The sequence below is a fragment of the Balaenoptera ricei genome, chromosome 20 (assembly GCF_028023285.1).
Source record: "Balaenoptera ricei isolate mBalRic1 chromosome 20, mBalRic1.hap2, whole genome shotgun sequence".
Classification (NCBI taxonomy): domain Eukaryota; kingdom Metazoa; phylum Chordata; class Mammalia; order Artiodactyla; family Balaenopteridae; genus Balaenoptera; species Balaenoptera ricei.
In genome coordinates, this window is record NC_082658.1 from 21,094,627 (window position 1) to 21,107,191 (window position 12,565).

The 12,565-nt window shown below is 39.7% G+C and overlaps 1 protein-coding gene across 3 annotated transcripts in view; it reads left to right on the forward strand.

Annotated features, from left to right (window-relative positions):
• ATP6V0A1 (ATPase H+ transporting V0 subunit a1) overlaps positions 1–12,565 on the forward strand; it is a 55,579-nt gene that overhangs the window by 14,275 nt on the left and 28,739 nt on the right. For 2 of the 3 annotated variants that reach the window (XM_059908248.1, XM_059908250.1), the window contains 6 exons: positions 462–559; positions 1,514–1,642; positions 7,367–7,470; positions 7,785–7,911; positions 9,779–9,861; positions 10,485–10,578. In XM_059908248.1, the coding sequence (XP_059764231.1) occupies positions 462–559; positions 1,514–1,642; positions 7,367–7,470; positions 7,785–7,911; positions 9,779–9,861; positions 10,485–10,578 (635 nt within the window). The remainder of the gene's footprint in view (positions 1–461; positions 560–1,513; positions 1,643–7,366; positions 7,471–7,784; positions 7,912–9,778; positions 9,862–10,484; positions 10,579–12,565) is intronic. The other variant, XM_059908249.1, reaches the window with a different exon arrangement.

Consider the following 12,565-nt stretch of genomic DNA (forward strand, 5'->3'; position numbering starts at 1 on the left):
AAGAGGAATGTGGAGAAAAAAGGATTTACACGATCTGCCTTTTTTATGTAAAAGTGGCTTTCTTAGAACAAAGCTCTTTTTAGCCAGGTTTGGGGTCTTATTATTTTTTTCCTCAAGTATTTTTTTTTTTTGGCTGTGTTGGGTCTTCGTTTCTGTGCGAGGGCTTCCTCTAGTTGCGGCAAGCGGGGGCCACTTTTCATCGCGGTGCGCAGGCCTCTCACTATCGCGGCCTCTCTTGTTGCCGAGCACAGGCTCCAGACGCGCAGGCTCAGTAGTTGTGGCTCACGGGCCTAGTTGCTCCGCGGCATGTGGGATCCTCCCAGACCAGGGCTCAAACCCGTGTCCCCTGCATTAGCAGGCAGATTCTCAACCACTGCGCCACCAGGGAAGCCCTTTCCTCAAGTATTGGCAATTCCAGACATGTGCAGCTAGACATGAATGTTTTGATTCTGTCGTTCTAGGATTTGTTGAGAAAGAGATAAGGAAAGCCAATATCCCAATTATGGACACTGGCGAAAACCCAGAGGTGCCCTTCCCCCGGGACATGATTGACTTAGAGGTAAACAATTCTTCTGAGGAAGCAGATAAGTTTCTTTCTATTTAAATGCATAAAGTAATTTCCTGAGTAGTTGGAGAGTAGAATAATTCTTGCTGTCCTTGTCTGTTGATTGCAACAGCATTGTCTATTGATTGCAAGTTTCTTGTGAATGGGATTAAAATGAATTTGCTTTTATATGGTATAAAAAACACTGTGGTATCTCAAATACTATCGCATGTGACTAAATAAATGTTTATTGGCTTATTGAAACTTTATTGGATCAATGTTAATTTATCCAGTAATTTATTAATCTCATAGGCTAAATGAATAGCCTTTCATTAACTTTTCAATAATTATTTTATCTATCCGAAGTCCCCTGAGGAATTTAACCAAGTGTACAACAGAATCTATAGACAAAGACGGTTTTAAGCAAAAAAGTTTTCATAAAGAAAATTGCCCTGGTAAAAACACAATACAGTTGTCCCTCAGTATCTGAGGGGGATTGGTTCCAGGCCTTCCCTCGGATACCAAAATCTGCCGATGCTCAAGTCCCTTATATAAAATAGCTGTAGTATTTGCATATAACCTATGCACATCCTCTCGTATACTTTAAATCATCTCTGGATTACTTATAATACCTAATACAATGTAAATGCTATGTAAGTAGTTGTAAATACAATGTAGATGCTGGGTAAATAGTTGCTGGTGGGCAGCAGATTCAAGTTTTGCTCTTTGGAACTTTCTGGAAAATTTTTTTCCCCAAATATTTTCGAACCATGGTTAGTTGAATCCGCAGGTATGGAACCCAAGGATACGGAGGGCTGACTGTACTTGCTGTGTTGTTCAAAGATACCTTTGAACCGTTTGGGTGGCGAGCGTTCCCTGGGATGGATGAATTCATCTGGCTTTCAGAGCAAGCATTTTGAGCTTCCTTTGAGTAAATTGGTTTTTTTGTTGTTGTTGTTGTTTCTGTAGGCCAATTTTGAGAAGATTGAAAATGAACTGAAGGAAATCAACACAAACCAGGAAGCTCTGAAGAGAAATTTCCTGGAACTGACTGAATTAAAATTTATACTTCGCAAAACTCAACAGTTTTTCGATGAGGTCAGACTATTGTTTCTTTTAATATTTGAGCAGCTGATATTACACCAGCACAAGTGGGCCATATTTTTATTCCAATAATTATTTTAATTTGCTAGTTTGAAAGCAATACCATTTCTACACCCTGTTTTAGTTGAAGAAATGTCAGATTATGTTCCATTTTTCATGCAGTACACAGCCAGCCATGGTTTTGTATATTTTCGCATTTTCAGCAATTTTTCATCTCAAGATGGGGAAAGGAACCCTAAAGTAGTTGTATAAACATAGTTAGATGAAATTTTTACATTTTAAGGTAAGTATATGCTTAAAGTTGAAGCAACAGGAAACAGTTAAACATGAAATTATAACAAAGGTTTAATCTCCAAACCTTTTATCGTTAAATTTTAATTTTTATCCTCTATGTTTGCTTGTCAACCTTTGAGCACATTTTTAAGTACTCCAGATTGCACATCACACTTAATTTTTCAAGAGCTTTTCTTTATGTTGTTTGGAAAATTGGTAGGATGCCTGTTTGAAATTCCTGGATTTTCATATAAACTCAACTTTATTACCTTGTAGGGAAAAAATGTTAATAAGTTCCTGGATTAAAAATGTAGGTGACTAAGTTGCCAGGTGACAGCTTGCTGAGGTGATCCCATGGAAAGGATTGGAATAAGGCTTTCAGAAGGCTTCCTTCTCCTAATTAAACCTGGGGAGGAGTCTTAGCTTTCAGCCTGGACATGCTTTTTCTGATGGCCTAAAATAAGGGTAACTCTCTTTTCAGTAGGCGTCTTTGCCACCAGATTAACAACATCAGACATTTCAGAGATTGTCGCAGTCACTCTTCAGTGTACCTTCCCCTAAGTTCTTTATTTCCTTTGCTCAACAACAACAAAAATTAGCAAAGCTTTTGAAAAATAGAAGGCCCATTTTAGTTAGCATCTTATATGTCCTCAGTTTTACTTTTAATTTCTGTCTTTTGAGGAAAGAATAACTCTCACTAGTTCTCTAGCCTGGAGCAGGGGGTTGCCAACTAGCAACGTCAGCCTCACCTGGGAACTTGTCAGAATACAAATTTTCAGTCCTCACGCGAGACTTTTTCAATCAGAAACTCTGAGGGTGGTACCCAGCCCAACAGTCTGTTTTCACAAGGTGATTCTGAAGCATGCTAGTGTGAGAACCACGGGGCTAGAGAAAGTCAGCTGAAATGTGATACATTCCTTAGTAACTAAGGATTTGACTCAGAGAAGCCATGCTAATTAAAAGGCTCTGTTGGAGCCAGGGGAAGGAGAAAAGCTCATAGGAATTTAATTGCCCAGTCTTCCTGAGAATCAGGATCTGGCTACATACCAGGAGAGGGTTGGTGTGAATATTCAGTTTGCTCACTGAGTTGAGAATTTTGAGACTGATGGTAACTTCTTTCACCAGTCCCCGATATCACATTAAAGGGTGTGGGACGGTGTGATTAACTCTTTCCAGGTGTTTCAGGTCTTTTGCAACAGGCATGGCCACTTATGCCCAATGGTTTTGATGAACAAATAATCTGGAATTCCAGTGTACTCACTGTGAAAACATTATTGTGTTTATACTCATTAATTCACAGAGCATTTGAGGAGCACCTACTGTTTGTAAAGCATAAGATGGGTAAGACATGGTCCCTGTGTTCAAGGAATATGTCACTTACTCGTATCAGGAAACATCCCTGAACACAGTGCCTCCCTATGCACACAGATGTGTGCTTTTCTATACATGTCCGAGCTGCTGCCCACAGATCCAAAGTAAATCTGGCCTCAAGGTCAAAGCTCAGTTACTTTTATCATTATTTGGGACTTAATTCTTTTACCCTCTCCCCTCTTTCTTTCCCTTTTGATATAGCCTTTAGTTTACTGCCGGGTTTTTGCTGAGATGTATGAAAATGTTTTTCATAACCTCCTGAGTTTAAGGATTGGGATAGGCTTCCTAGTCTAGTTCATTCTGGTAGAAATTCTGAATAAAGACTGACAAATGGACTCCCTTAATGGAAATAGTTTTTTAAACTGTTAATTTTATAATTAAAAAAATAGTAAAGACAAAATAAGAGGATATATAAAATAGATAACTAATAAGGACCTACTGTATTGCACAGGGAACTCTTCTCAGTACTCTGTAATGACCTGTATGGGAAAAGAATCTTAAAAAGAGTGGATACATGTATGTGTATAACTGATACACTTTGCTGTACAGCAGAAACTAACACAACATTGTAAATCAACTATACTCCAATAAAAATTTTTTTAAAAAATAAGAGGAACCACTTGGAAAGATGATATAAGATTTTTTTTTTTTTTTTTAAGATTTTTAAATTGTAGCTATGGGTTTAGGAATTTTCTTTGTGATTAATAGGTCTAAACATGAAATAGCCATCCTGAGAAGGCAGACATGACCTTCACGCCCTATCCATTTTGCATTGTTTTCCCCCTCCTACTCATGCAGAACATTTGTTTTTAATCTCTGGAAGTACTTTTGAGCACGAGGCCTTGGCTGTGAGTGGTTCTTCTGTTGCTTTCGTCATCAGTCCCTGCCACTCCCCTGTGAGGAGTCTTCCGGCAAGCACCACTCCTCCTCTTCTCTACTAGTGCCCAGTCAGTGTCTTGCCCACTCTTACCATTAGCTCTTAGTCTCAGCCAGGTCCCTTTCACTAGCCCCTGCCCTGCTGTGGCCATACAGCAGGCTCAGCTGTCACTGCCATGATAGGAGACAAGGCCTCACAGAGTTAAGCACGTCTGCACATGCGAGTGCACGCTTTACTTAATGCAAGAGATAAGGAAACTTGGGGCCCTCAAATCTCAGAGATGTAGAATTTCATGAGACTTTCTTCCATGCCTGAGATTATAATGTTTGCAAATGGCCTGAAACACTACCAATTTTAAACCCTTCTTTTTAATGTAATTTGGTGAATATGATCAGTAATTTACAATAATGAGTTAGCAGAAAATGGCTAAATCAGAAGATGATTCTTTGCATCTCCAGGCATAGGGGTTATGATTGGCCAAGTGTGTAGAAAGGGAGAAGTAAACATATATTGAATATTCTTATGATTTACAATAATTACAAATTTGATTTAGCCATTTCTTATCCAGAGCATTTAAAATGACTTGTTAATGATTATCCTTTTCTCAGTCTTCTTGCTTATGAAGAACTGTAAGAGCTGGAGAGATTTCTCTGCATCTTTTACCATAAGCACCATAACATATGAGAGCGTAAAGAAGACTGGAAAAGTAATGGTTAATGGCATGCAGATCCCTGCCTTCCTTTCCTTCTGAGTTTTCCATCCATCTGCTTTCTTTACTTTTCTTTCCCATCTGCCATCTCCTTTGGGGCTCGAGTGAATACCTTAGGTGAAGAAATGTAATTTCTTTCTCAATGTAGATGGAAACGGAAGTGTTTGCTCTTGGTAATGTAGCTTGAACTGGATGTGCTGCTTATACTGAAGTGTAGAAATAGAACTACTGAAGTTCTGCTACTTCCTTTTTCAAGGCATGGTTTTAGTATTCTGATTGGGGGAAGGGGTAAATCAGAGGGCATAGCAAGTAATTTAGAAGAACCTTGGCAGTACTTTTATTAGAGAACCCAGATTAGTATTTAGATACTTGATAACATGGTTTTCAATATTGCTTTAAAGGCCCTCAGTTATTGGTTGTGGACATCTAGTTTCTCATCAGGCACAATTATTTCATTTGAAAAATTTTAACTTTCCTCTCTAAGACTTAGGATTCTTAAGTATGAAATAGTGAAATTATTAATTAGAATATTATTGCAAATTTCTATTTAATTTTAATTCTGCTGGGTTTTTTTTTTTGTTTTTTTAATTCCCAGAGAATTCTGGATATACTCTTTGGAGTAGTCTAGTTGCTAAACACTACTTGCTGTTCCATCAGTTTTCCCCTTTAGAGCACATATGTTTGCACCGAGTCTGATCTTTATGGTTTACGTAAACCAGGTCTTGTGAATCATGTAGGGAAGTAGACAGGAGGCTTGTGGGTAGTAGTCAGTTTCACTGGTTTTTGGCAAGGGACATCCTAAGAGCAAGTTGAAATGCAGTAGTCACCTGGATCCTCAAAACAAGTTGCCTGTGGCTTGCAGTCAGCTGATCTGATTTTAAGTAGAAACAAAAAGAGCCCCCTAAGCTTCCATTTGAGAGCAAGTGGTAACCTGTGCCCCCATTATCTCATCTTAAAGTTTTCCAAATCTCATGACAGTATTTCTCTGCACTTCTGGTGTACCCAGTGCCTATCCTTCCTTTTTTTTTTTTTTTTTCCTTTTGGTTGTTGAGAGTAGATCCTGCTTCTAGAATTTACTTCCCAAACAATTGCTTTCACTTGTTTAGACTTTCAGACTTATCATCTGGTTTATACTCAGTTCCCCACCCCCCCACCCTTTGACTTTACATTTATGGTCCTATGACTTCATCAAGAGGGGTTCCCACGTGGCATTTTTTTTGATAGTGGGGTTGACAGAAATAGAATCAAATTGAAATTTAGAGTGAAAATGATAGAGAAAAATTCTCCTGATTTTTTGTTTAGTTTTGCTTTTGAAAAGGAAGATTATTCTGGCTTACTTCTAGTCTTTGGTCAAACACGTAGTGCATGGATATTGAAGTTGGGGAGGTCAGTCAGCGAAGTCAGTTGGCCTTCATTTTTTAGGGTAGCTTCTCCTTCCTGATGAGAGGAAAGGTGGTAAGATGTATTATGAAGAGAGAGGCTAGGAAATGTAGACCTACATCTGAGAAGGTCCTGCTCCTCCTTCATTTTATTGTATAAACTGTCATGGTGGAAATCATTTTAAATCTAAACAATCAAACTAGTCCACGTGCTCTATATTGGCTTATTGTCTGTCACTTTTTCTTCACTTGATTTAGATTGTTGGCTTAAGCTATGTTCTCAAGAATCCTTAAACTGTAAAGCCTACGTGAACTTTTTAATATTCCTAGATTCCTGGTCAGAAACTAGGACATTCAGATATGTTTTCACTTTTCCTTCCCTTTATTGATGCAATGGAGGCTCATGCCTGCCCAGCTGTTGTGCTTCTTATCCTTTTGGACAAAGAAATACTCTTTAAATCCCATTGTTTGGAGCATTTTTTACAGTGGTCATGCTGAAAGTTCTCATGTTCTGAATTTTTAAGAGCATAGAAGACTTAGAAATCTGGAGATGCCCCTTCTATCTTTCTCCTGTTCAAGACGGTGACAACGCCTTGCTTTCTTCCTTAGAAAGAGAGTCTCCATCTTTTGCATTCTTACCCAGAGAAAATTCTAGCTTGTAGCTGCCTGGAAAGTTAGTGTTGAATGTATCTGCAGAGCTGCCTTGTTTTTGCTCAAAAGGAAGAAACACTTCAGCTCCTATCCAGATGCAAAGGTATTTCTTGGTACTTTCATGGCTCATTCAGGGAAACATAAGAGAAAAAATGGTTTCCACCAAGTAACAGATTTATACAGGTGTTACCATCATTGAATGTTTTTTCCTTTATTCCTTATTTCTAAAACCATTTCCCCAGATGCTTTACTGGGGCAATTCTGCTTCCTTTACCTCTTGTTTCTTTCGTTTGTTTTCTTCCCCTGTTCTTTTTGTCTTCTTTTTGTAGGTATGTCTTCTCTTTTGGTGTTTTTTTTTTTTTTTTTTCATCTTTATTTTCTGAACTTATCTCCTGGTTCCTCGTTCCCTGCATGCCACTAACTATTTTCATTAGATATTAATTGATTTGTGAATTCAGGCTGAATTGCATCATCAGCAGATGGCGGATCCAGACCTGTTGGAAGAATCCTCATCCCTCTTGGAGCCAAGTGAGATGGGAAGAGGCACGCCTTTAAGACTTGGGTATGTACCACTTCAATCCTCTGTACTCAGTGGGGTCATGTTCATTTTTGCTTTTCAAAAGAGCAGTGAGGCTGGGCATTCACTGCTTCCAGGATGCCCTCTCTTCTGAACCCATTGCGAAATGTTGCTGAGTCGCTTTAAATTCGGTTCCTGAGTTGTTCTGTGAACCCTCTGCTGAGTCCAGGAATCAGACTTTGGCAGCCCTTTTGACATAGCCATGCATATTCTCCTGTTTGGCGTCTTTGCCCCCTGCTCTCACTTTCCTCCCATACCGTGGCGTGGAATAGTTCCCAATCTGGCTCTTCTCCCCACAGCTTCGTGGCTGGTGTGATTAACCGGGAGCGCATCCCTACTTTTGAGCGCATGCTTTGGCGGGTGTGCCGGGGGAATGTGTTCCTGCGGCAGGCTGAAATCGAGAACCCCCTGGAGGATCCTGTGACTGTAAGACAAGGAAATTGCATCTCATGGAGTAGGTCTTGTAAAGGGAGCTCAGAGTAGTAATGCAGCAGGTGCCACCTGAATCTGACCCTCCCATGGAGGAGCCCTTAGGTTTACTCTGCTTTGATCTATGAATTTGAAGGACTGCTCTTTTCCTCTTTACCTCCATCATATGTGTACATACAATGTATATGTGACGTGTACATATATATTTTCAAGCTTTACCCATGTAGGTATTATTTTGATTAGAAGTATGTTTTTTCCAGTTATTTTAAACTTTAGCTTTATATGTTTTCTGTTACTTATCTGGGACCAAAAGAAATTTAACTTTCTATGAAAATTAACTTAAAGCAAGACATCTAGTTCCAAGTCTGGTAACATCTATATGTAAAAAGAGGAGAGATTTCCTAAACTGTGATCTTTATAAGTTGATGAAACTTTAATTGGTAAGGTTTTTTGTCTACTTGTTTGTTGGGAGTTTTAGGAACTTAGTTTAAAGATTTATATTGTACAAGATGGGATGATCTTCCCCACCCAATGCTTTGGAAAGTAGGAATAGCTTAGCATCTTGGCATTTGACATAATGGGACAGAGTTCTTAGCATAAACCTACATTTAGAATGGTGAGTCCTAATTTCAGGGGTGACAAGCAAAGAAGATTAAATGTTCTGCAAAAAATTTATTTCACTTTGGTATTAGTATTATTTAGAAACCTGGAGTTGGTTTTTATGTTCTCAAGTGTCTTTTGGGTTTCTTAAATTAGTATTCTTTTTTCTACCTAAGAAGAGAGGTTGAATTATGAGGCTTCTCAGAGTCGGTGGGTCATACAACTAGAAATGATCCTGGTAAATGGATCTTCTCCTCGGTACCGAGTAGGAGTGTGGTGACACTTAGGTTACGGTGAGTGTCTTCTTACACTGAGGAGCAGTGTTATAGTCTTACTGAAGGCTGTCCTTGGGTTGTAGAGACATTGTAGTCAGCAATCACACCTAGTGTGGAGCTGTTCTCAGGAATATTCAGCCAAGTTCCTGGGCAACAGAAACATTATTTTATCAACAAATTGAGTAAGGGAGGGTCTGGATATCTACAGCAGAGCAGCTGCACAAAGAATGTGCTCCAGTTTATTCCTAGAGAACTTAGGAATTTCAGACTCTTGAGCCTTACTTTCTTCACTCCTTCACTCTTCTTCCCTCTTTATCCTTCTGTAATTTTGTTTGTTTTCCTGTAATAAAAGCTCTATAGGAATAGGAGAAAATACAGGCAACCAGAGACAATCCTGGCTGACACCCACTATAGCTTATTTTCCTGATCTTTCCTTCTAGTCTTTGCCTCATACTTCAGGTATAAACTTGGTATTTGGAATGGATTGCCTTCCTCCCTGCCCCCTAAGGTGTAAATTGGCATGAATCATGAGATTCTACATCAACATTCTTCCCAACTACTCAGTTCCTTGTAGTTATTCAGTCCCCTTTATCTGGAGTTTCTAAGCATGGGAATAGGCAGGAATGGCTTCCTTCTCTTTCCTCTTCTCTGTACTTACGTCATTTAGGCAATATAAGATTTATTCAGTTTAAAGTTGAATTGGTAAGTAGGGCTAAATTCTGCTAAGAGGAGAATCATCTTTGCATCCGTGTCAGTCTCCTGGTTGAGTTGAAAAACAAGTACAGAAAGATTTTTGCGAATCAGAGATTACAGGGCAAATGTTCTCATAGTGGAGCTTAAGAAATGGTTTGAGGATAATGGTTAAAATACACAGTTGCCATACCCTTAAAAGATGCCAGTTGTTTCTATATCACCAAGAAAGTAAGTTACTTAAGAAGTTTTCTTCTGGATTATAAGTCTGAATTCTTGGTTTTTGGTTTGGGGCCTAGGGAGACTACGTGCACAAGTCTGTGTTCATCATTTTCTTCCAAGGCGATCAGCTGAAAAACAGAGTCAAGAAGATCTGTGAAGGGTAAGAGGAAGGTGCCTCCCCCGAGGGTGCATCCAAGCCACCTAACTATTGTTAAGCCTAGAGAATAGAGAAACACAAACCCTGTTAGTCCACCTTGACACGGTGAATATATCTTTTAATAATGTTAAGGTTATTTTAAACAATGAGAAATGGCCTAAGTTTATTTTTTTAGGCTGTCAAAATCACAATTTCCTTTTCTTAGAAAAAGTAATTAGGACTCATGATTTATAAATTCTACATTGTTCTGGGACAATGGGTCTTCATACCTAGCAGTGTACCATAGGCACTGTGCCCTTAAACTCTTCTGAAATTCTGCCCATGAGATCTTTTTTCCATGCCATTTTTCTCCAGCAATTTATAATGTAATTTGTATCACCGTTTCTTTTTCTTTTTTTTTTTTTAATCTAAAGGAATTTAATAGCTACACAGAATGTCAAAACAGTTCAAATGTTGCTGCTCTATCTGTAGGCTCCTTCCCATAAATAATTATTATTGATTAGTGCATCAGTCTGAACTAATCCGGTTTGGGTCCTTCTAGTAAGTTAACATTACTTTCTGAGATTACTTAAATTGGCTACGTTAAGGAATTTCAGTGTTTCTCAGGCTGTGTCTGCACATTCCAGGTTCCGGGCCTCACTCTATCCCTGTCCTGAGACGCCACAGGAGAGGAAGGAGATGGCTTCTGGAGTTAATACCAGGATTGACGATCTCCAAATGGTACACAGAGGCCTGGAGGGAATTTGTTTTTGTGAAATACTACAGTAGAAGACCATTCTTCTTCCTTGAAACACGAACAGTTAGTTTTTTAGGCACCTGCAGCAGCCCAGGATACATTTCTTTTTTTGCTATTTTTAATTCATTCCCTGAAACTTTTCCCCAGCTCTCATGGGGAATGACTTAAAAATGGCATGAATCATCTTCAAATAAGACAGGGGTGCTATGCATCTGAAATCGTTGTTGCCTAGAGTATTCAGTCCCCCTCCTCATGAGTCTGAGATATTTCTATAGTAAAGTATGCTTAGTTAAGAAAAAAATCAAATAACATAGGAGTACATATCAAGTCAATTCTGCCTCACACACACTGTCTCCAGAGCAGCCACTCTTAACAGCTTGGTGTGTATCCTTCTGGTCACCTTGAATCTGAACCACAGAGTCTAGCCAGTGAGTCCTGGTATAAGTCTTGTACCCAAGAAGAAACGTTTACCAAATTGCAGTGTGTGTGGTTTGCACACACCATGGTTGTCACGGGGTTCTAAGTAGGGAGTCGTGATTTATGCACACATGGAAGGAAAAGGGTGCCCAGTTGGAGCTTTGCTCCCTATTGAAAGGATGTGATGATTGCCCCCTTGAAACATTAGTAAACATACTTAATCCCAAAGGCAGTTCTTTCCAGCAGTGGCAAATTGTCAAGAGATACGTTGTAACTTCCATTTCAGCATCCTTTCTCATCTTTTCCTCCGACCCCCTTTGTACATGACCCACCGACTTGACCTGTTGCCAGCTCCTTTCAGATACACTTACCTGTTTAACCAAGGGAAGAGATTTTTTAGAACTGCTGGTGGGTGATAAACCATACTAGTACATTCTGGGTTCTAGGACTGTTCTACCCCCGCCTTATGAGGTAGGCTTGTGGTAGATTTTGAAGAGCATGTGCAATAGTCGTTATAAATGACTAGAATCTGATTTTTAAAACACCAAACTGTGTGAAGTAAAATTTTAAAAGGGATTGAATACCAAGGAATGAGATGTGTGGGCGTGGGCTGGTGGGGAAAGAGAAAAGCAAATAGAACATTGCTTGCAAGTCTATTTAGCATCCTTCCAGAAGTTTAAATAGTAATTGTGAAATTGTCAACAACCAGGAAAGAAAGTAGCTTTGTTCCTTTATTCTCAAGTGATACAAGAGTTTCCCTAGCATAACATGGCTTTTTTTTTTTTTTTTAAAAAAACCTCTCCTAGAAGTTACTTTCTACGGCCCAAGACAGTTTCTCAGGGAGCAGTGGCGACTTCTTTCCCATACTGACTTGAAAAGCCAGCTATGATGGAGACTTGAGCTAAAATGATTAACGTATAGTTTTTTCCTCTTCAAACAAATGTGGAGATTTAAGGTAGATTCTCATGCGCAAGTGTGAATGGTGGGGTGCTTGCCCAATTTTGGCTTAGCCCCTCTTCTGCTATAGAAATCTTAAATATTTGGTGATAAACAAGGCAGTGGAATGTAAAGTGTTTGTTCCTGGCCCTTCCTCCCACTCTATTCTTGGCAATGTGATTCCTCCGAGGGAACTCTGTACTGGTTTCCAAAGGATCAGGCTTCTTGGGGGGAAAAGAAGCCTGACAGAAGAATCAAGCCTTATCTGCTCCGTGCCGACCGTGGTATGTGGCGGTGTAAATCCCCTCTAAAGGCCGTGGTGTCTCCTCCCCCCGGCAGGCAGCCTCTCTCGGCAGAGGCAAATGCTGGTGTTCAGCAGTGCCTCTGTCCCCCCAGTCCCTGAGGCTGGCTCATGTTCAGGGCGTTCTGCAGCTTGCTGTTCTTAAGTAGGGATTTGACAGCTTGGTCAGCTCCTGGGCCTGTGATGCTGACTTCTTTGACAGGCTCCACATGGAAGGTCATTGCTCTTTCGTGAGCCAGATAAAAGCCGGTGACCTACATTGTTCTGCTGTGGATTTCGTGGTAAGATTAAATTTAGAGAGAAAAGCTAAAAACCAT